At 48.8% G+C, this 23,130-nt stretch overlaps 2 protein-coding genes and 1 pseudogene across 3 annotated transcripts in view; 1 reads left to right on the plus strand and 2 right to left on the minus strand.

The window, feature by feature from the left end:
- The window catches only part of LOC119976164 (cytochrome P450 2K1-like), a 43,717-nt gene extending 39,374 nt beyond the window's left edge, over nucleotides 1-4,343 (minus strand). For both annotated transcript variants that reach the window (XM_038816393.1, XM_038816392.1), the window contains exons 1-2: nucleotides 3,740-4,343; nucleotides 1,039-1,201 (exon numbers count right to left, since the gene is read on the minus strand). In XM_038816393.1, coding sequence (XP_038672321.1) covers nucleotides 1,039-1,201; nucleotides 3,740-3,940 — 364 coding nt within the window. In that variant the 5' untranslated portion in view covers nucleotides 3,941-4,343. The remainder of the gene's footprint in view (nucleotides 1-1,038; nucleotides 1,202-3,739) is intronic.
- On the plus strand, nucleotides 4,276-4,452 carry LOC119976861 (annotated as a pseudogene).
- Nucleotides 4,453-16,329: 11,877 nt separating this feature from the next.
- Nucleotides 16,330-23,130, minus strand: part of LOC119976229 (cytochrome P450 2K1-like) — a 58,200-nt gene continuing 51,399 nt past the window's right edge. The window contains exons 7-9 of the mRNA XM_038816575.1: nucleotides 20,227-20,414; nucleotides 18,174-18,315; nucleotides 16,330-17,159 (exon numbers count right to left, since the gene is read on the minus strand). Of these exons, the coding sequence (XP_038672503.1) occupies nucleotides 16,981-17,159; nucleotides 18,174-18,315; nucleotides 20,227-20,414 (509 nt within the window). The 3' untranslated portion in view covers nucleotides 16,330-16,980. The remainder of the gene's footprint in view (nucleotides 17,160-18,173; nucleotides 18,316-20,226; nucleotides 20,415-23,130) is intronic.

Consider the following 23,130-nt stretch of genomic DNA (forward strand, 5'->3'; position numbering starts at 1 on the left):
TTTCTGTGAAAAGCCCCTAGTCACCAATTCCGGCACCTGTTCAGGTACACTGAGGGAGAATTCAGTATGCCCAAATGATCTAGTGGCAGGGTAACACCTTGGGTGGGAGGGAGTGTGTGCCGCCAATGCGGTGGAATACCCTCTCCCCATCCGTTCCCACCTTTTAACCAGTTATGTTAAGAACAAGGCCTTCTCTTCTCTCCCCTCCCCATCACTATCCAATGGTCACTGAAGGAAGTTTGAATTGCCCTTAATTGGAGAATAATTGGCCAATTACAGGCCTCAATAGGTCAAAGTTCCAGCACGCTAGGGGATGCCTCACCACATCTCCTGTATTATGAGGGCTAGGAACGGGTGGGCAGGAAGGTGCTGGGATACCCACCTGGCATATTTTAGGTTACCCTTCCACCCCCCCCCCCCCCCCCCCCCCCCTCTCCCCCAGCTAAATTCTTGGGGAACAGTAACATCCAGCCCTTGGCTATTACCGAGCTGAGAGAGAAGGTGGTCAATGAGCCATCGCTCAATTCTGCAGTATTCCACCCCACTTTGATATCTGCGATGCGACAGACTGCTTGAGCCGAGGAAGCAACGCAAGAAAAACACAGGTTCAAATTGTTATATTCCACTTTGTGGTAATATGTTGTTATTCTTTGCCTTGTGATCCAGAAAGGTCTGATGAGTTGATGATAACGAAACCACCAATCTTTAGATTGAAGCAAAACTAATTTATTGAATAACGATTAATTAAATAAAGTTCATGCACACCACTGAGCTATAACTACTAATAAAGTAAGGTTGAATCTGTTAAACAGTAATCTATAATCTGGTATTAACTAATTTTGATCTCGTGTTAACTCTCTCTCTGATCGAAACTACTCCTCGTGCTGTGATCAATACTTCTCCTTTGCAAACTACCCTGAGGTCTGATATATATACTGGGAACTGGTGGTGCCCTCTAGTGTTGAATTACACTGAGATGTAATAATTAATCCTTCACTGGCGTACCGATATACATATCATTACACAAATGACAATTACCACGTCGGAACGAATAATCGCCAATGATTGGAATGTGTGGCCTCCCGGCGAATTGATCAGCGTGGTCCACAAGAGCATCTTTCACCGTGTCATAGCCCGCCAGCACCACTGCCTTCTGTGGCCCAATCGCCACTGAAAATACACTTCCGTATTTCTCTGAGAGCTAAAGGAGAGAGAGAGAGAGCTTTAATTAGGTTGAATTTTCCTTTCTCGTGAGCTTCAGTGAAGAACGAGTCGTGGGAAAAACAGAGAGGAAACAAACAACTAATTGAGCCTCAAAACTCAGCCCCTTAATCTGGTGAAAGTTAACGCCTCAGAATCATCGTCAGTGCAGGAAGTGAGGTAAGTGCGGCGTTCCCTACCAAGGCTAAAAAAACTGTCTAGTTTGATAGAGGGGTCGTTCTTGGCGCTGCAGGCACCTAGAAACACCCTGCTGTATGTGCCCAAAACAGGACTCTGTTTTTTGGGCGTTAAGTCACCTCAACCTCCTTAATATCACAAATCAGCTCCGGTGCAGCGATAATCCTTGTGAACCGACTGGAATTTAATTTTTGACGGATGGATCAGTCACTAAGCAAGCCAAACAATTTTGCTGGGTGACAGGTCCTGGTAACATCCAGACTCCAACGTACTGGAGAGGCAGTGGCATTGTGGTATTGTCACTGGATGAGTAATCCAGAGACCCAGGGAAAATGTTCCGAGGACCCGGGTTCTAATCCCACCACAACTAGATTTGAATTCAATAAAAATCCAGAATTACAAGTCCAGCGATGACGATGAGTTGTTTGTCGTGAAAAACCTTTAGGGAAGGAAATCTGGTCCTTACCCGGTCTGGCCTGCATGTGACCCCAGATTCACACAGCAATGCGGCTGACATGTAACTGCCCCCCTGTAATGGCTGAACAAGCCACTCAGTTCAAGGGCAGTGAGGAATGGGCAACAAATGCTGGCCCAGGAAGTGACACCCACATCCCGTGAACGTTTCTAAAATGTGGAAAAGAAAAATGGAACACGAGCAGCAGTGTGAAAATGAGACAAGTGGCTTCAATGAAGCGATGCTACAAGGTACAATTTAGCTGCCAGCTTTAAACGTACTTGTCTTCAAGTTAATTGGAACCAGCCAACAAACCCCTTGGTTCTCTGGGTTTACTTACTGAGAGGCCCTTTTTCAATTCCTGATGCACTCTGGCCTTTTGAAGGGCAGGGGAGTTACCCCTGGTGTCCCGCTCAACTTTTATCCCTCAATCAACATCACAGAAATCAGATTATCACATTACTGCCAGTGGGATCCTGCTGTGCAAATTGGCGGCTAGATTTCCGACAACAGTGACAGAATACACGTCATTGGCTGTGAAGCACTGAGAGCGTGGCCGTGACAAGCACTGTATAATCGCAACCTTTCTTCTTTCATCTCTGTCTCCTCAATGTAATTAATTATCTGCGTAACTCAGATAAATTCAGGAAGCTTTAATGTTGCTATCAATTGTTAGGAGGCTTCTCCCCTTGGTGTAATTAATTATCTGAACTCTGTTTTGATGTGTTAAACTAGCAAATGGACATATTTACCAATTAATTGATATGGGCCGGGATTCTCTATTCCGCCGGTCCCATTTTCCGGCGCTGCGCACTCCTGCAGGTAGTGGGATTCTCCATTCTGACAGATAGCCAATGGAGTTTCCCATTGTGACCATCCCATGCCATCGGTAAAATGACCAGCGTGGGTGCGCTGCCGGCAAAGCGGATGATCACAGATCATGAAATTTCAGATCACAAATAAGAGACTCTGATCACGGGCGGGATTCTCCGAGCCTGCGCCGGGTCAGAGAATCGCTGGGGGTGCGGGAAATTCCTGCCACGCCGGTCCGACGCCAGGACGCAATTCTCCCGGCGCGGTCGCCACGGCGTTGGTCGGGGCCGCTGAAATGGACCCCATGGCGATTCTCCATGGGCGACGGGCCGAACTCGACATGTTGCTCTGCGCCGGCACGGAGATGGCAACCACGCGCATGCCCCAGTGCAGAGACGGCAATGATGCGGCATGCGCTGGCACGGAGACAGCATTCACAGGCGTGCGCAAACCCCAGGCGGCCATGCAGGGCAGCACTCCGGCGCTGTGCTAGCACCCTGAAGACCGATGGATTGTGCCAGGTGGCCGGTTGACGCTGGCGTACACCACTCCGGTGTTTACCCCGGCATCAACGCTTGGCCGGGATTTCGGAGAATTCCAGCCCACAACTCACAGATCAGAGACTCTCAAATCACAAAATCTCAGATCACAAAATCTCAGATCACAGACAACAGACTTCGATCACAGTGATGCACATATCACAGACTCTCAGATCACAGACTCTCTGATCTCAGACTCTCTGATCACAGACTCAAATCACAGACTCCCTGATCACAGACTCCCTGATCACAGACTCTCTGATCAGACTCCCTGATCTCAGACTCTCTGATCAGACTCCCTGATCGCAGACTCTCTGATCGCAGACTCTCAGATCACAGACTCTATGATTACAGACTCTGAGATTACAGGCCACACACTTAAAAATCATCAAAGATATGCTTTATCTCAAGGTCTGTCCTTTCCTTATCTCAGTGCCCCATCCCCTACGCTACCCACCCCTAGCACATCTCCTTGGGATGTGTAACTGGTAAATCCCCGGTGCCCCGCAGTCCTCAGTGAAAGATTCTCACTAACCTGCATGAGAGACCAATGCAGCCTCTTGAGGTCCAGTTGGTGCAGGTTGCCGATCAGGGGTAGGGGACTGGGTCCGGGAGGGAGGTTGTCTCCCACTCCACCCTTACGCTGTACGAGGGAAACCAGCAGGACAAGGAGCAGCGTCAAGGCCAGTAGGCCCAAGGTGTAGTCTGTGGGGCAGATACTGGAGGCAGACATCATGTGCAAGCCAGAAACAGGGAAGTGAGAATACCGATCTCAACTGTTATTATTTTCTCGGGACTCATCCTGCAACAGAGCCACTTATTTTCTGATCTTATTGTCTCCCTCCCCTTCTTAATGATTGCCAAGCAATGGTCTCAAATTACTCAGCCGTCGAGCGGAGGGATTTTAACCCATACCTTCCCTGTCCAGACGGTTATACTTTAACTGAACAGATTGTTGTACTGGAATCTGACCTTTCAGCTCACCGTCTTGGACAGTGTTTGACCGTGGACAGGGAAACCGTGACGTGCTGGACTGCATGCCCCTGGGAGTGAGGCTGTGAGGCCCAGCAGAGTCCATTCAGACAGAGAGAAATAGAGAATATGTTTTGGATCCAGGGTCCGGGAGGGAGGTTGTCTCCCACTCCGCCCTTACGCCGTATGAAGGCTGACGCCTGCGATGTCCCCAAATGCGGGATACTCGACTGCAAAATTTGTGGTAGTGGGGGACTGCGTTCGCGCTCTCCCCTGATTTGCAAACTAACAGCAGAACTTAACAGTGTTTTCATGGTTGTTTTCTCATATGCTCTCCTTTTACGCCTTTGGACTTGTCGTCTCCGCATGTTTGCTGTTTTTTCTCTCAGCAAATATCCAGCCAACGTTATTTTCTCCCTTGCTTCATCACTGCACAATTGCTCCTCCCCCGCATACCTCAGTACTCTGCCTGCGATTTACAACCACACCTAGCACAATTTGGCCCACAAACATTTACCCACGTAATTCTCTCCCTGCTATTTTACTTCGTGCTCTGCAAATTACAAGCACCAATTTTGCATCCGCAATTGTTCCACTCCCGGACCATTCCAGCGCCCCGGTATCTCTCTGTAAATTAATAGTTTACATTCAGCGTTGCAAGCAAACACGAAGCGACATTTCCCTGTCGACATTAATTCCCTCCCTGTGAACACCCCTCTTCCAATTCCCTGTCCGAAGCGAACAGCCCACCTCACCCACCTCTTTACAAACTCCCCGTGAACAGCCCCGTGTAATTCCTACTGTGTGAAGTTCCTGCCCCCTCTCCCATGTGTAATGTCCTTTCCTGCCCCTGGTGTGGGTCTATGTCAGGAACAATCTTTTCATTCACTTGAGATTATTTCATGGAGAGAGCAGGCTCCAGAAAAAAGAAAGCTGGGGAGAGAGAAATCTCAAACCAGATGCCAGGAAATTGAATTGAAATGGCCGTGGGGAATTTAACCCTCACATTCGTCGCACAGCCGAAAGCGAATTATTCCTGGATTCTAACAAGACTTCAGACAGTTTCACATTTACACTTTTAATTTCCTCCTGTGGGGGATCCTGTTTGTCACACACCTGGGGGGTGAACATGTTTGTTATGATTTTCAAGTTCCGGCGACTAAACGGGTTTAAACCTGTTTAAAACTCCAGACTCTCGGTTCAGCGTTCACCAGAGCCAGCCAAACATCGGGTCCCAGAGAGGAAATTAAATCTCGGGGTAAGAAACAGACACAAACTCAAGTGCAGACTTGGAGAAGATCTCAGTCCGTCCCCTCTGGTCAGGAGTCCTGGTCCCAAACTCTCCCTCTTTGGATCTTCACGTTGGAGGTTTTAACATTCCTTGCGGGAGATAGAAAAACTTTGATTAAACCAGAAAACAAGATCATTTTTGAACAGAATAACACACAAGCCAATGATTCTCAGCAACAACTAAATACAAACAAGTCAGAGTTATTATAAAACAGATTGAGACACAGGGAACACACATTGAACCAGAGTGGGGATTATGTCTATTCCCTTGGAGACGGTTTTGGGATTGGGTTCCTAGTCAGGTCTATCCTGAATGAGCAGTTTGCAGATTCCAGCCCTGAATCTCTGACATGTTGGGATGTTTCTCAATCTGATCCCTGTCCATTGGTATGTTCATCCCGGGATAGCAGTGCTCTCAGCCAATTATTGGTTAATGCCTTTTCCTCTTGTCGGGAATGTCGCCACAGATTGAAATATCCAACACTGAAATGAAAATTGCTTATTGTCACGAGTAGGCTTCAAATGAAGTTACTGTGAAAAGCCCCTAGTCGCCACATTCCGGCACCTGTTCGGGGAGGCTGGTACGGGAATTGAACCGTGCTGCTGGCTTGCCTTGGTCTGCTTTCAAAGCCAGGGATTAGCGCTGTGAGCTAAACAGCCACTGAACCCCCAACACAGGACTGGACAGAGGATGTGGATTCTTACTGAGATTCTGCTTGTGGATTTATAGTGATATGAATGTGTACTGTACAGTCTGTGTGTGTCTGAGTGTCACTGGGTCCCACAATGACAAGTGTCTCCTCACAGCCTCTCCCCACTTCCTGTGCTTCTGGAGTGTCTCAGTCTGCCACTACTGTCTGCGTTGCCTGGTGAAAACATTTAAAGAATTTGAGTACAACACAATCTAATTTTCGGATCCATTTTAAACAGATTTATGCATTTTCAGATGTCAGTGCGGAGTGTAACTGCCTACTGCACGTTTACCCCGCGTGGCAAGTGACCCATTGAGGCTATTTTCGGGGTGCCAGAGCATCCTGACTTGGCATGAAACCGGCTCCGACCCCGATTTCGGATCCGGAAGCTGTTCTGTCCAATTGCGCTTCGCAATTTCAGCGTTGGCAAATGGAGAATCCCACCCTGGATCTTTTCACTGGGCTGTTAAGTCCCCTAATGTTCCAGGTGACTATCCTGGTGGAGGTTTTTGTCCCCCCCCCCTCCTGTGGGATCCGCTATAATTACCTGGTGGATGCACCCCTGCCCTCCGGGGTTTCCCTTTGTTAGGGGGGGGCATCCAAAATTGCCCCGGTCACTGTTCTCCCCGTGAGGTCAGGCCCCTGCCCTCCGGTGTTTCCCTTTGTTGGTGGGGGGGGGGCATCCAAAATTGCCCAGTCACTGTTCTCCCCGTGAGGTCGGGCCCCTGCCCTCCGAGGTTTCCCTTTGTCCAGTGACCCATCCAAATGGCTGCTGGCAGCGCCATTTTGTTCCAAGTCGTCACGTATGGCCAGCTGTAGCCAGTCTAATGCCCTCCATCTTTTCTCACCTATTTGGCCCTTACGGTACTCCCCCCTCCCTTCCCCCCCCCCTTCCCTGTCCTTTCCCCTTGCTGGGAACGTGCTGTGGCTTCTTTCCTCACGACTCCCGGAGCTGGCTACCCTGCTAGTGTGGTCCCCCCTCCCCCCGGAGTTATTATATTTCCTCCAATCACACATTCCATGGGCTCCCTACCCATTCTTTCCCCCATCTTATCCGATGCTTATCTGCACTCGGGTCCTCCTTCCCTATTTCACTGCTTTTGCCTTGCAAAATGAGGCCATGCTCGCCTGCGTAAAACGGCCGCAGTGGCAGTGGTCTGGCATTGGATGTACAAGCTATGGGTGGGGGGGGGGGGGGGGGGGGGGAAGAGAAGTTATATTTTCCTTCCCCCTTACGTTGAAACCTTGTGCTGTTCACGTCACGTTCTGCAGGCATCTTATCACTGCCCCTGCTGCCCCTTTTCCAGGCCATGCTCTGTGATGAACCTTCCTGCATCTGCAGGGACGGTGAACAAGTGCTGTTTTGGTATGTGACCCAGAGCTTGGCTGGGTACAGCATGCTGAACCTTGAGCCGTTCTTGTACAGCGCGGCTTTCTCTTTGTTGAATGCGGCCTGGCGCTTGACCAGGTCAGCCCCAATGTCCCTGTATATCCGGATGATGTGACCTTCCCAGCTGCAGTCATTGGGCTGCCTGGTCCAGTGCAGGATTCTTCCCGGTCTGGGTACCGGTGCATTTTCAAAATTATCGCCCTTGACTGGTCCCCAGCTTTTGGGGTTTGGTCGGCGTGATAGATGTGCTCTGTCGATTTCAGGTGGGTTAGGGAAGCTCTCCCTTCCCACCAGATTACCCAGCATTGGGGCCACGTATTTTGTGAGGTCCCTACCTTCGAGTCCCTCCGGTAGGCCCATGATTCCAAATGGGCAGCACGGTAGCATTGTAGATAGCACAAATGCTTCACAGCTCCAGAGTCCCAGGTTCGAATCCTGGCTTGGGTCACTGTCTGTGTGCAGTCTGCACATTCTCCCCATGTGTGCGTGGGTTTCCTCGCTCTGGTTTCCTCCCACAGTCCAAAGATGCACAGGTTAGGTGGATTGGCCATGATAAATTGCCATAGTGTCCAAAATTGCCCTTAGTATTGTGTGGTGTTACTGGGTTATGGGGATAGGGTGGAGGTGTTGACCTTGGGTAGGGTGCTCTTTCCAAGAGCCGGTGCACACTCGATGGGCCGAATGGCCTCCTTCTGCACTGTAAATTCTATGAATATCTACGATTTGCAAGTTCTGCCGCCTCAACCGATACTTGGTCTTCAACCTTTCCTCTCAGGTTGCCTTGTGTTGCAGCCAGCCTCACCACCTCCGTTTCCAGGGCAACGCTCCAATTGCTCTGGTCCACTGAGGCCTTTTCCAGGTCTTTGATCATCGCCTCCAGGGCCTCCAGTCGCTTTTCAGCTCCGTCCAGGGCCAACCGCATGTGCGGTAGAGCTTCGGCCACCACGTCCTTCACCGCAGCCTGGATGTCCGACGTTGTCTCGTCTCTGTGTTCCCTCAACGCTCTTGAGAGGAACGTTTTTCTACCATCCCACGGTGAGGCTGATCAGACCCTCTCGCTCCAGCGAAGTCCGCATTTCGCCATCTCGTGCGCCGGTCGGCTCGCCCATCTGCAGCTTGTCCAGGCTCTTCCCACTCCTGGACTCTGCTCGACACCTGGTCTGGCTATTGTTTGGCATCCTTCTCTCTTCCATTGTTCTGCTAATGCTGGAGGGATGGTTTGCTCAGTTTACAGGCGTTTTTCAGGTAGAAAGTGTTTGTTTTTCAAGCTCCCGGGAGGAGAGCCACCTGATGTGCGAGTTTCCAGCACATTCCTGTCACCGGATGTCCCTCTCAGAGGGAGGTTGATGGACTTGGTCTTCCTGGTCTAGCTGCCTGCCTGGACCTGAGCTCCACACTGGCCTGGCTTGGGCCCCACCTGAATATATTGGCGCCTCTGCTCCTTTGCCACAACCCTCGTGCCCCAGAATTCACAGCCGGCTTTCCCACTGTGGACCTCTGATCTTTTTTTTATCTCCTCATGTCCGAAAGAGAAAAAAAATCCTGAGGAAAAAAAAAGGAAAAGAAAAGGGGAAAAAACCAGGAGAAAAAAAGAGAAAAGGAAAAAAGAACCCCAGAAGAAAAAGAAAAAAAAACTCGAGAAAAAAAAAGAGTAAAAAACCCAACAAAAAACATAAGAAAAAAGAACGATAAAGCGAAAAAAAAATCACGAGCAAAAAAAAGAAAGAAAAACGTGGTTCTCCTTCAATTGGGCTGATAAGCCCGAAGTGCTGGCACGTTTGTGGCAACCTCACGAGATGCAGCCGTTACTAAGCCCCCCCTCAGAGGGAACGAAAAACAGGAAAGAAATCCGCAAAAAACCCCGAGGAAAAGAAAAGAAACTGAAAACAGAAAAAAAGAACCCTAGGAGGAAAAATAAGAGGGAAAAACCTGACCTTCTCCTTTGATTGGGCTGAGAAGCGCCTCAGGCACTCTCTCTTACCTTCCGATTCTTTCACCCAATACTTTGAGGGACAGTTATGTTCTCCGGCCAGTAGGTGGAACCAGTCACACATGGAGCCAGTTATATACATCGGCTGATTGACGAGACACTGGAACTTGGTAGGAGGATGGACAACAGGACAGTCGCATCTCACCTTAGCTCCAAAGTAATCAGATATAATTATCTATACATAGGTTTGTTGGTTACCTGCCCATGTGTTAAGAATAAATACTTGTTATAACCAAACGCATAGTGGTTAGCACTGCTGCCTACGGCGCTGAGGACCCAGGTTCAATCCCGGCCCTGGGTCACTGTGTGGAGTTTGCACATTCTCCCCCTGTTTGCATGGTTTCACTCCCACAACCCGGGGCAGCACGGTAGCATGGTGGTTAGCATAAATGCTTCACAGCTCCAGCGTCCCAGGTTCGGTTCCCGGCTGGGTCACTGTCTGTGCGGAGTCTGCACGTCCTCCCCGTGTGTGCGTGGGTTTCCTCCGGGTGCTCCGGTTTCCTCCCACAGTCCAAAGATGTGCGGGTTAGGTGGATTGGCCATGCTAAATTGCCCGTAGTGTCCTTAAAAGTAAGGTTAGGGGGGGGTTGTTGGGTTATGGGTATAGAGTGAATACGTGGGTTTGAGTAGGGTGATCATTGCTCGGCACAACATCGAGGGCCGAAGGGCCTGTTCTGTGCTGTACTGTTCTATGTTCTAACCCAAAGATGTGCATTGTAGGTGGATTGGCCACGTTAAATTGCCCCTTAATTGGAAAAAAAGAATTGGGTACTCTAAATTTGCTTTCAAAAAGTTTGCGACGGATTTGTTTTGTTCTAATTTTATACATCATTCAGTTCTATTGTCAGCATCTTTGTGCGCCACTCTTTTAACTTGTTTGGTCCTGGGATGTGAGTACCGCTGGCAAGGCCGACACAAATATCCATCCCGAGTTTCAGAAGGTGGTGGTGGGCTGCCCTCTTGAACCACTGTAGTAGTGGATTAGGAACACCCCCAATGCTTTTGTGAGTTTCAGGATTTTGCTCCAGGTACAGTGACTGAATGGATACATATTTCCAAGATAGGCTGGTGGTGTTCCCATGTATCATGGTCTTTCTAGGTGGTAGAGGTCATGGGCTTGGAAGGTGCTCTTGAAAGAACCTCTGTGAGTTGCTGCATTTTGCCTTGTAGATGGTTCAATCTGTGGCCATTGTGCGCTGGTGGGAGTGAATGATTAAGGTGTTGGATGGGTTGTCAATCAAACACGCTGCTTTGTCCAGGATAATTTGGGCTTCTCGAGTGTGAGGCCTGTACTCATCCAGGCAAGAGGAAAGTATTCCATCGTACTCTTGACCTGTGCCTTGTAGATGGTGGACAGCCTTTGGGGAGTCTGGATATCAGAGTTCTATCAACTTTACGCCATCCAGCAAGATATGTTTATTGAGTTGAACTCAATAAAATAAATTTTAAATCATATTAAGAGTTTAAATCAGCTATGCTAATTATTGACGTGGCGTTAAGATAAAATATTCTCTCTTCCAGGAATATCTCGACGAAACAAAGATATCTCAGAATAAAACACACATAAAGAACAAAGAACAAAGAAAATTACAGCACAGGAACAGGCCCTTTGGCCCTCCCAGTCTGCGCCGATCCAGATCCTTTATCTAAATCTGTCGCCTATTTTCCAAGAATCTACTTCCCTCTGTTCCCCGCCCGTTCATATATCTGTCTAGATGCATCTTAAATGATGCTATGCCCGCCTCTACTACCTCCGCTGGCAAAGAACACATGACATATTATAGCAGGGGCATGTTAGCCCAGTGGTTGGCACTGTTGCTTCACAGCACCAGGGTCCCAGGGTTGATTGCCAGCTTAGGTCACTGTCTATGTGGCATCTGCACGTTGTCCCTGTGCCTGTGTGGGTTTCCTCCGGATACTCCGGTTTCCTCCCACAAGTCCCGAAAGTGGTGCTGTTAGGTAGTTTTGACATTGTGAATTCTCCCTCAGTGAACCTATGGTGAATGTATTCACCTCAATGCATGACACTGCAACCATTGTATCCACCCAATGTAACCTGTGACCTGGAAGTGGTGATGCGAGCTGCTTCCAGGTACTGTCCTGTAACCCCGGTGGGCTCCGCCTCTGGCTCCATCCTCACCGGGGCAGTGTCCAGCACCGCCATACTTCACCGACAGCCATGCCGCTAACTGGGGGAAGGGGGCTTCTACCAGGGCTGGAGAAAGTACTGGGGTTGGACATTCACCTGAGGAAGAAGCAGTGCTTCTAAAGCTCGTGTTTGAAAGAAACCTGTTGGACTTTAACCTGGTGTTGTAAGACTTCTTACTGTAAAAGAAACATGACAATGTAAATATTTAAGAAAGAATTGTAATGCAAAGGGGGATATGTGTGTAATGTCATCCCAATTGAATGAAATAAAGTTAAGGGAATGTGTAACCTTGATGGAAATATACAGTCAAGACAATAAGAAATGTTCTGTAATGTTTATTAGAGAATTTATGAATAAAGTATATTTTTTTGAAATTTTTTTTTATTGTCGCAGAGGTCTGGGAGAAAGGTCCTGGGCCCTCCATCATGTCGGCACACTATCTCATTGGGCTGTGGTTTAAAGTGGGTTAATATACCCTTTCAAAAGCATAATTAGTTCACATTTTGATTTATATATAGCCAATCGATTCTCTTAGTACCGCAGTTCATTCTATATTTATGGCTATCAATTCTTATTCTCTTATTATCTCAGTTCATTCCATATGCTGTCATGTGATTACATACGGTCATAAGGTCATGAGTTGCCAGTCGCAGCTGTTTTGAGAGCTTAGAATAACCGGTCATCATTGACCCATTGTTTCTGGAAGATACATCTGTTAGAGTCACTCTTAGTCCAAAGTTTACTGTCTCAGTAGGAAAACACCATGCAGCAAAAAGTAATCATTAATTCATATTCCATTAGAAAGTTTACACCAACAGAGGTGCAAAGTCTTGTGCTTGCTTCATTGAGCTTAAGCTGCCAGAAACTCTGTGACACATCCAGCTTGCTGAAGCAAGTTGTTCCAGCCAATTTGCATGCAATTTCCTCCCTCTTTGGGATAGGCTAGTGCTCCCTTTTAATGTTTGTCTTAAGATCCTTGGGGTCCATGCAAATTTTCGGGTCTCCATTCTGTTTCTTTACGCATACCATTGAGTTTACCCAGTCAGTGGGCTCTTCTATTCACCTAACAACTTCCAGGGTTGTCATCCGCTGAAGCTCAGCTTTGAACTTCTCCCTCAGCGGAGCAGGCACCCATCTTGGCACATGCATCACCGGTCTGGCATCCTCCTTTTTAGCTCTATGTGATAAGTGAAGGGCAGGGTGCCAAACCCTTGAAATATCTCCGGACGTGTCTTTAAGATCGACTCCAGCAAGATATGTCGGCGGGGTGCCATGCACTCTGCTGTGTACACCCTCTTGACGAGCCCGGGCTCTTCACATGCCTGGACCCCAATGAGCGATTCACACTCTGTCTCCACCATGGAGTATTCTGTGCATCTTTGACGGTGACATCAAGCTCGCATTCTCCCAAAGTTTGGATCCGATGCCCATTGTAGTCTTTCAGAAGCATTCCTCCCGGAGTGATGTGAGGTTTGCAGACGACACAAAGGTTGGTGGAATTGCGGATAGCAATGAGGACTGTCAGAGGATACAGCAGGATTTAGATCATTTGGAGACTTGGGCGGAGAGATGGTGGATGGAGTTTAATCCGGATAAATGTGAGGTAATGCATTTTGGAAGGTCTAATACAGATAGGGAATATACAGTGAATGATAGAACCCTCAAGAATATTGAAAGTCAGAGAGATCTAGGTGTACAGGTCCACAGGTCACTGAAAAGGCAACACAGGTGGAGAAGGTAGTAAAGCAGGCAAACGGCATGCTTGCCTTCATTGGCCGGGGCATTGAGTATAAGAATTGGCAAGTCATGTTGCGGCTGTATAGAACCTTAGCTCGGCCACACTTGGAGTACAGTGTTCAATTCAGGTCGCCACATTACCAGAAGGATGTGGAGGCGTTAGAGAGGGTGCAGAAGAGATTTACTAAGATGTTGCCTGGTATGGAGGGCATTAGCTATGAGGAGCGGTTGAACAAACTCAGTTTGTTCTCACTGGAATGACGGAGGTTGAGGGGCGACCTGATAGAGGTCTACAAAATTATGAGGGACGTAGACAGAGTGTATAGTCAGAGGCTTTTCCCCAAGGTAGAGGGGGGTCAATTACTAGGGGGCTTAGGTTTGAGGTGCGAGGGGCAAGGTTTCGAGGAGATGTACGAAGCAAGTTTTTTACACAGAGCGTAGTGGGTGCCTGGAACTTGCTGCCGGAGGAGGTGGTGGAAGCTGAGAAGCTCGTGACATTTAAGGGGCATCTTGACAAATACATGAATAGGATGGGAACAGAGGGATACGGACGGTCCCAGGAAGTGTAGACGATTTTAGTTTAGTCAGGCAGCATGGTCAGGCGGGCTAGGAGGGCAGCAGGGCCTGTTCCTGTGCTGTACTTTTCTTTGGTCTTTGTACTCAATGTGATTATGATGCCTTCGGAGTGGCACCAGGTAGAGGTAGCAGTGGTGATGGACATAGAGAAGGCTTTTTATCGGGTGGAGAAGGCGTATTTGTTGGAGGTGCTGGGGCAGTTTGGGTTCGGGCAGGACTTTGTGGATTGGATCTGGCTGCTATATAAAGGCACCAGTTGCAAGCATTCGGACCAACTAAGTGATTTTGGGGTATTTCCGGCTACACTGTGGGACGAGGCAGGGGTGCCAGCTTTCCTCGTTGCATTTCGCCTTGGCAATAGAGCTGTTGGCAATGGTGCTAAGGACATCGAGGGATTGGAGAGGGACTGAGCAGGAGGGTGCTGAACATAGCGTTTTGCTGCATACGGACGGCCTGTTATTACATATCTCAGACCCGGTGGGCAGCATTGGAGATATTATGGGGATTTAGGAGAAATTCGGCTGGCCCTGGTGGAATGCATCCCAGAGTGCTAAAAGAAATGGCTAGGGAAATTGCAGATGCACTAATGGTGATTTACCAAAATTCACTAGACTCTGGGGTGGCCCCGGTGGATTGGAAATTAGCAAACGTGACACCACTGTTTAAAAAAGGAGGTAGGCAGAGAGCAGGAAATTATAGGCCAGTGAGCTTAACTTCGGTAGTAGGGAAGATGCTGGAATCTATCATCAAGGAAGAAATAGCGAGGCATCTGGATAGAAATTGTCCCATTGGGCAGACGCAGCATGGGTTCATAAAGGGCAGGTCATGCCTAACTAATTTAGTGGAATTTTCTGAGGACATTACCAGTGCAGTAGTTAACGGGGAGCCAATGGATATGGTATATCTGGATTTCCAGGAAGCCTTTGACAAGTTACCACACAAAAGGTTGCTGCATAAGATAAAGATGCATGGCATTAAGGGTAAAGTAGTAGCATGGATAGAGGATTGGTTAATTAATAGAAAGCATAGAGTGGGGATTAATGGGTGTTTCTCTGGTTGGCAATCAGTAGCTAGTGGTGTCCCTCAGGGATCCGTGTTGGGCCCACAATTGTTCACAATTTACATAGATGATTTGGAGTTGGGGACCAAGGGCAATGTGTCCAAGTTTGCAGATGACACTAAGATGAGTGGTAAAGCAAAAAGTACAGAGGATACTGGAAGTCTGCAGAGGGATTTGGATAGGTTAAGTGAATGGGCTAGGGTCTGGCAGATGGAATACAATGTTGACAAATGTGAGGTTATCCATTTTGGTAGGAGTAACAGCAAACAGGATTATTATTTAAATGATAAAATATTAAAGCATGCCGCTGTGCAGAGAGACCTGGGAGTGCTAGTGCATGAGTCACAGAAAGTTGGTTTACAAGTGCAACAAGTGATTAAGAAGGGAAATGGAATTTTGTCCTTCATTGCTAGAGGGATGGAGTTTAAGACTAGGGAGGTTATGTTGCATGTATAAAGTGTTAGTGAGGCCACACCTGGAGTATTGTGTTCTGTTTTGATCTCCTTACTTGAGAAAGGACATACTGGCACTGGAGGGTGTGCAGAGGAGATTCACTAGGATAATCCCAGAGCTGAAGGGGTTGGATTATGAGGAGAGGTTGAGTAGACTGGGACTGTACTCGTTGGAATTTAGAAGGATGAGGGGGGACCTTATAGAAACATTTAAAATTATGAAGGGAATAGATAGGATAGATGCGGGCAGGTTGTTTCCACTGGCGGGTGAAAGCAGAACTAGGAGGCATAGCCTCAAAATAAGGGGAAGTAGATTTAGGACTGAGTTTAGGAGGAACTTCTTCACCCAAAGGGTTGTGAATCTATGGAATTCCCTGCCCAGTGAAGCAGTTGAGGCTCCTTCATTGAATGTTTTTAAGGTAAAGATAGATAGTTTTTTGAAGAATAAAGGGATTAAGGGTTCTGGTGTTCGGGCCGGAAAGTGGAGCTGAGTCCACAAAAGATCAGCCATGATCTCATTGAATGGCGGAGCAGGCTCAAGGGGCCAGATGGCCTACTCCTGCTCATAGTTCTTATGTTCTTATGTTCTAACCAGTATTTAAGTACAATCACAATTTATTTATTATGTGGAGATGCCGGCATTGGACTGGGGTGAGCGCAGTAAGAAGTCTTACAACACCAGGTTAAAGTCCAACAGGTTTGTTTCAAACACCAGCTTTCGGAGCGCTGCTCCTTCCTCAGGTGAAATTCTCACCTGAGGAAGGAGCAGCGCTCCGAAAGCTGGTGTTTGAAACAAACCTGTTGGACTTTAACCTGGTGTTGTAAGACTTCTTACTGAGTTTATTTATTGAACATAAGATTAGTTCTATACTTGATAAATTACACGCAATTGCACATTAAACTATATTGAGCAGTTTAATCGACCTTCACTTTATTTCCAAGATACCGGCTCTGTGCAGGTTAGATAAGTCCTTTATCTGGTTCCCCACGTGTGGCGGCTGGAGGTTGTCTGGTTCGCCTAGGCTGAGTGTCGTCTTTCAGGTGGAGGTCACGGGTCCTTGAACATGGCTGGTCGAACCTGAGACCTCAGCGCCATAAGGTAGCCGTGCTTACCACTGCGCCACCGTGCTGCCCTAACTTGGCACAATTCCTGTGGCTGGAAAAGGTCAAGTTTGCTCTGCGAGGGCTGGCAGAGGTGTTCACGCGGAGGTGGAAACTGTTTATCGATATCTTTAAAGAGGATTGAGGCATCAGCAAGGGGAGATGGGTTCAGGGGGTTAAAATAGGGAAGGCGGGATGTGGCAGGGTGTTGGTGTCAGGGAGGAAGAGGGTTGTGGTTCTTTATTGAACTGATGTGTTGTCCTTCTAACATTTTGCGTTTATGTGAAAATGCATTTAATTAAAATATATTTAAAAATTATCTATAAATGCAGCAGTGAAATATTTCGAGGGACTGACACGTTGGCCATCAGCGAAGAACAGCGCTGACCCGGTGAGGTTTTGGGTTCAGTATGACTCCAACGTCTGGTGAGAGGTCCAGGTTAGTTACCCCGGGCGGAGCTTGGAACTGAAACCTCTGCAGCAGGGTGGTGAAGAATAGGAAGAGCTCGGCCTTCGCCAGAGCCTCACCGGCACACACCCTCCGACCTGAAACACAACAGGGGATGGTCAGCACACAGAGGCAACAAAGTTCAAAACATTCTATTTCTGAAAAAGTCTGCACTGCCAGCAAACGATAGGCAATTTAATTTTCAGTAGTGTCTCTTGTTTCCCAGGGAGCATAGCAGGAGCAATTGGGAGTCCATTCGGCCCCTCAAGTTTATACTGCCATTCATGAAGATCTTCTACATTAACTTGGGTGGGTTGCCTCTGGGTGCTCCTGTTTCCTCCCACAGCCAAAAGATACATGGGTTAGATGGATTGGCCATGCTAAATTGTCCCATAGTGCCCAAAGGATAGGTTAAGGTATCGGGCAGGTGAATGGGCCTAGGCAGGATGCTCTTTCAAAGGGACAGTGCAGATTTGATGGACTGAATGACCTGCTTCTGCACTGTCGGGATAGCCATTCGAAGAATGAGAGAGGGTGTTACGCAAATATATAAGATCTTGAGGGGACTCCTGCCTCAGGATTCCAGATGTATTAATCAAATATAAATCCTTGTATTGTCCTTGGATCACTAGTCCAGGCCTCTGGATCACCAGCAGCCCAGTAATATTACCGTGCCCCGAGGATGCTCTGCTTGCTGCTGTATGCTCCCGTGCTTCTGACACAACCCTGCCAGAATCGTTCAGTACACTCGGTAATCGCCTCGATTGCTGACATGCCACTTTTGGAATAATTGCCGCAATGTCCAATAAGACATCCCTGCCATAAACCACAGGGTGGAGGAATGAGGTGGGAAACTGCCACTCTCGTTGGTGACGGAAAGTCACCAGCCACCGTCACCACCTTAACCGCGAGGCGTGCGGGGAATATGATCCCATTCCATGCAACAGTCAGGAGAGAAGCTCAGAAGTGAAAAGGGAGATTTGTCTCTCTATGGTGATGGCAGAAAAAGGTTCCAACTAAAAACTGTTCCCAACGGTGCCTCATTAGCATGTTGAGGAGTAAAAATGTGCAACAAAAAAGAAAGGAACACACATGGTCCTCGCATCCATTACCTGCAGAGAAAGGCATGAAGGCCTTGTTCTTCACAAATCTCCCTTCAGCATCCAGGAAGTGAGCCGGATCAAACTCGTTTGGTTTCTTCCATTGAGTTTTATCGAACAGCACTGAGGTCAGGAGAGGAATCACGTACATTCCCTGAAAACAAGCAAAACAATTCTGACTCTGGGCATGCGCCTGACTTCAATGGAGAGTGAATGGGAGGGTCGGGGGGCGGGGGGGGGGGGGGGGGGGGGGGGGGGGGTGGAGGTTGAAACTGATTATGATTGTCACCATATTGTTGTTAAATCTAATACAATTCCTTAGAACCAAAATGATAATATCCAAGTTGCTGCACTTTAAAATTAGTCTTTTTAAATTCGTTCATGGGATCTGAACATCGCTGGCTGGGACATAATTTATTGCCCATCCGTAATCCCTTTGAACTAAGTGGCTTGTGAGGCCATTTCAGAGAGCATTTTTTAAACTGTCATCCACATTGCTGTGAGTCTGGAATCACGGGCGTTTTCCGACAGCGTCAACACGGCCTCAGGTTCAGCAATTCTGGTCCCTACAGGTGGCCAGCACGGCACCAACGCGCATATGTGCAGTGGCTGCCTTCAATGCGCCGACCCCGACGCAACATGGCGCAGGTCTACAGTGGCCGGCATGAGAGAAAGGAGGCCGCCAGACAGAGAGGCCGGCCCACCAATTGGTGGGCCCCGATCTCAGGGCAGGCCACATCGGAGCCACCCCCCACCCCCCAGAGGCTGCCCCCCCCGAACCTTCCACGCAGAGTTCCTGCCGGCTGAGAGCAGGTGTGGATTGTGCCGGACTCGGTGTTTTTACGATGGCCGCTCGGGCCGAGAATCGGCGGGCCGGCCGCGAAGAGCGGCCCCCGACCAGCACTGCACCAACTATGCCGGCGCCAATCGCACCGATTCTCCGCTCGGCGGAGAATTGCATGCTGCCGTCTGGGCGGTGTGGTGCGATTCGTGCTGGTCGCGGGGATTCTCTGACCCGTCCCTAGGCTGAGAGAATCCTGCCCCACATGTAGGCCAGACCTTTTTTTAAAAAAAAATATTTCATTGAAGCATTTGTAATTGTCACAATTTAACATATTGACATCTCTAAAACAACCGCACAGGTCGGCGCACAAAATACCCCCTAAAATAACCAGAAACAATAGACCACGTACCCCACTTCTCGCACCCTATCCCCAATTACCCATATACTAAACTCCCTGTCCTTATTTAACATTTCCATGCCTCCTATTTTCCTCTCCCCCCCCTTTTTCCCTTACTCCCCTTACTGCTGACGTTCAGTTTTTGTTAAAGAAATCGATGAACGGCTGCCAACTCCGGGTGAATCCCTGTATTGATCCTCTCAGAGCGAATTTGATTTTCTCCAGACTGAGAAACTCTACCATATCACTGACACACACTCCTGATTTCGGGGGCTCCGAGTCCTTCCATCTCAGCAAGATCTGTCTCCGGGTCACCAGGGATGAGAAGGCCAGAATATCGGCCTCCCTCCCCCCCCTTTACCCCAGGATCTTCCGACACCCCAAATATTGTTCATTCTGGACTCGGAGTTACCCTACCTTCCAGGACTTCTGACATAATATCTGCAAATCCCTGCCAGAATTCCATCAGTTTCGGACATTGCCAAAACATATGAACATGGTTGGCTGGGCGACCCCCACACCGCCCACATCTGTCCTCCACCTCCTCGAAGAACCTACTCATCCGGGCTACCGGAAGGGAATCACATGTCTGGAATCACATGCAGATTTCCTTCCCTGAAAAGGAAATTAGTGAACCAGGTGAGTTTTTATGACAATCGAAAAATGGTCATCAGTAGACTTTTAATCCTTCAATGTTTTTTTCTGAATTCAACTTTCGCCATCTGCAGTGTGGGATTCAAACCCGGTCCCCAGAGCATGAGCCTGGGTCTCTGGATTATTAGTTCAGTGACAATATCACTGTGTCAATGCCTACCCTGTTTTTATTTAGAAGGATATTCTGCAAATTGTAAAACTTACATCTCACTTGTCCAGTTAAAACCTACCTTTGGAATGAAATATCCTCTGAAGTGCACGTCCACAGTTGTTGAATGAGGAAGGTTCAAGGGGGCAATGTTGGCAAACCTCTGGATTTCATGTATCACCGCGTCAGTGTAGGGCATGTGTTTCCTGTCCTCTATTCTGGGGCATCTTCCAGCTCCTGTCACTTGATCAATTTCTTCCTGAACTTTCTCTGAAATAGAAAAAAAAGCTTGAAATGGAGAAACAGTACTGGGGAGGCATGGAGTAGAATTTTGCCCTGATCAATCACACAATACGAGAGCTGTCAAAACGAGGTCAGGCAGGTGAGTCCTTCATATTGGGAGCAGAGCGGGAGAAATTGGGACTGCAGTCTGAGAGGGTAAGTGGTATTTGTGTGTTTTCACATTGTGTGGGGGGGGGGGGGGGGGGGAGGGGAAACAAAGTGATGTCACAGTAAAATTGTTACCTGATGGGCTGGTCGGGAATCTGTGTTAAATTCGAAACAAAAACATTGAAAAAAAACAATTAAAACAAATTACTTAACTCGGCAGAGGAGTGACTAAACCTGAGGGCAGAGATTAGTGTTTCGCATTTAATTCCACAGGAAAGTTCTGGTGCCATGGACCATAATGATTTAAGCAATTATTTTGAATTAATTAACTAGTGACTTAAATGTCACTCAGCGGGGTGCAGTGCTCCAACTGTGAGATGTGGGAGATCCATGCCACTTCCAGCATTCCGATCAACTACATCTTCAGCAAGTGTAACCAATGGCAGCTCCTCACAGACCATGTGGTTCAGTTGGAGTAACAGCTGGATGCACTTAGGAGCATGCAGGTGGCGGAAAGCATCATAGATAGGAGTTACAGAGACGTGGTCACACTCAAGGTGCAGGCAGACGGATGGGTGACTGCTAGAAAGGACAGGCAGACAGTGCAGGAATGCCCTGTGGCTGCTCCCCTCTCTAACAGGTATACCATTTTGGATACTGTTGGGGGGGGATAACCTATCAGGGGAAAACAACAGCAGGCTGAACAGTAGCACCACAACTGGCTCTGATGCTCACCAGGGGAGAGCAAAGTGCAGGGGAACGATAGTTATAGAGGACTCCATAATAAGGGGCACAGGTAGGCGCCTCTGTGCATGGGAAAGCGACTCCAGGATGGTATGTTGCCTTCCTGGTGCCAGGATCAAGGATGTCTCTGCACGGACACAGGACATCCTGAAGAGGGAGGCTGAACAGCCAGAGGTCGTAGTACACATAGGAACTAATGACAGAGGCAGGAAGAGTGATGGGGTCCTGCAGAAGGAGTTCAGGGAGTTAGGCAATAATCTAAAAAGGAGGACCTCTCGGGTTGTAATCTCAGGATTACATCTGTGCCACGTGCCAGTGAGGCTAGAAATAGGAGGATACTGCAGCTAAATACGTGGTTGAACGTGTGGTGTAGGTGGGAGGGTTTCAGATTTCTGGGATCTCTTCCAGGGCAGGTGTGACCTGTACAAGGAGGACGAGTAGCATCTAAACTGCTTGCACCAATATCCTGGCTGAGAGGTTTGCTCGAGTCACTCGGGAGGATTTAAACTCGTTTGACAGTGGGGATGGGAACCAGAGCGCTGGCTTGGAACATTTAATAACGGAAGGGGAAATAGAGGATAAAAAATAAGAGAATAACATCACCCTGTCTGCTCAAACGCAATGGTTTGATGTGTATTTGTTTCAACACCAGAAGTATAGCGCTAAGGCAGATGACTTAGTGCACTTACCAGTACTTGGAATTATAGGGCCCGGATTCTCCGACTCCCCGCTGGGTTGGAGACTTGTCGGGGGCAGCGTGAATCCCGCCACCACTGGCTGCCAAATTCTCCGGCGCTGGGGATTTGGCGGGGGAGGGAATTGCGCCGCGCTGGTTGGCGGCCACTGGCAGCGGTTACCGGGCGATTCCCCGGCCCGCGATGGGCAAGTGGCCGCCTGTTTTTGGCTGGTCCCGCCGGCGTAAATTAGAGTAGGTACTTACCGGCGGAACCCCGGCGGCGCGGGCGGCCGCCTGAGTCCTCGGAGGGGGGTGGGGGCGCGGGGTGATCTGGCCCAGGACGGTGTCCCCACGGTGGCCGGGCCCACGATCGGGGCTCACCAATCCGTGGCCGGGCCTGTGCCGTGGCGGCACTCAATTCCTCTACGTCGGCCGCTGTAACAGTCCGCGATGGCCGATGCGGAGAAGATCCCCCCTGCGCATGTGCTGGGATGATGCCAGAACATGCTGGCGCTCCCGTGCATGCGCAAACTCACGCCAGCCGGCGGAGGCCCTTCGGTGCCGGTTAGCGTGGCGCCTTCCCCACCGACCAGCGCGGCGCAAACCACTCCGGTGCCGGCCTAGCCCCTGAAGGTGCGGAGGATTCTGCACCTTTGGGGTGACCCGACACAGGAGTGGTTCACGCCACTCCTCGGAGCCGGGATCCCCCGCCCCGCCGGGTAGGGGAGAATCCCGCCCATGATGTTATGGCTATCACAGAAACATTGTTAAAGGAAGAGCAGGATTTGCAACTGAATGTTGGAGGATATAGATGCTTCAGGAGAGATAGAGGGGAATGTAAAAAGGGTGGGGGTGTAGCATTACTGGGTAAGGAGAATATTATAGCTGTACTGCGGGAGGACACCTTGGAGGGCTCATACAATGAGGCAATCTGGGTAAAGCTCAGGAACAGGAAGGGGGCAATTAGAAATTTGGGCGTTTATTACAGACCCCCCAACTGCCAGCAAGAGATAGAGGAGCAGATAGAGAGATATTGGATAGGTGCAAATGTAACAGGGGTGTTATGGTAGGGGATTTTAATTTCCCCGATATTGACTGGACTCACTTAGTGCTGGGGGCTTGGATAGGGCAGAGTTTGTAAGGTATATCCAGGAAGCCTTCTTGATGCAGTATGTA

This window comes from Scyliorhinus canicula, chromosome 13, assembly GCF_902713615.1.
Source record: "Scyliorhinus canicula chromosome 13, sScyCan1.1, whole genome shotgun sequence".
Taxonomy (NCBI): Eukaryota; Metazoa; Chordata; class Chondrichthyes; order Carcharhiniformes; family Scyliorhinidae; genus Scyliorhinus; species Scyliorhinus canicula.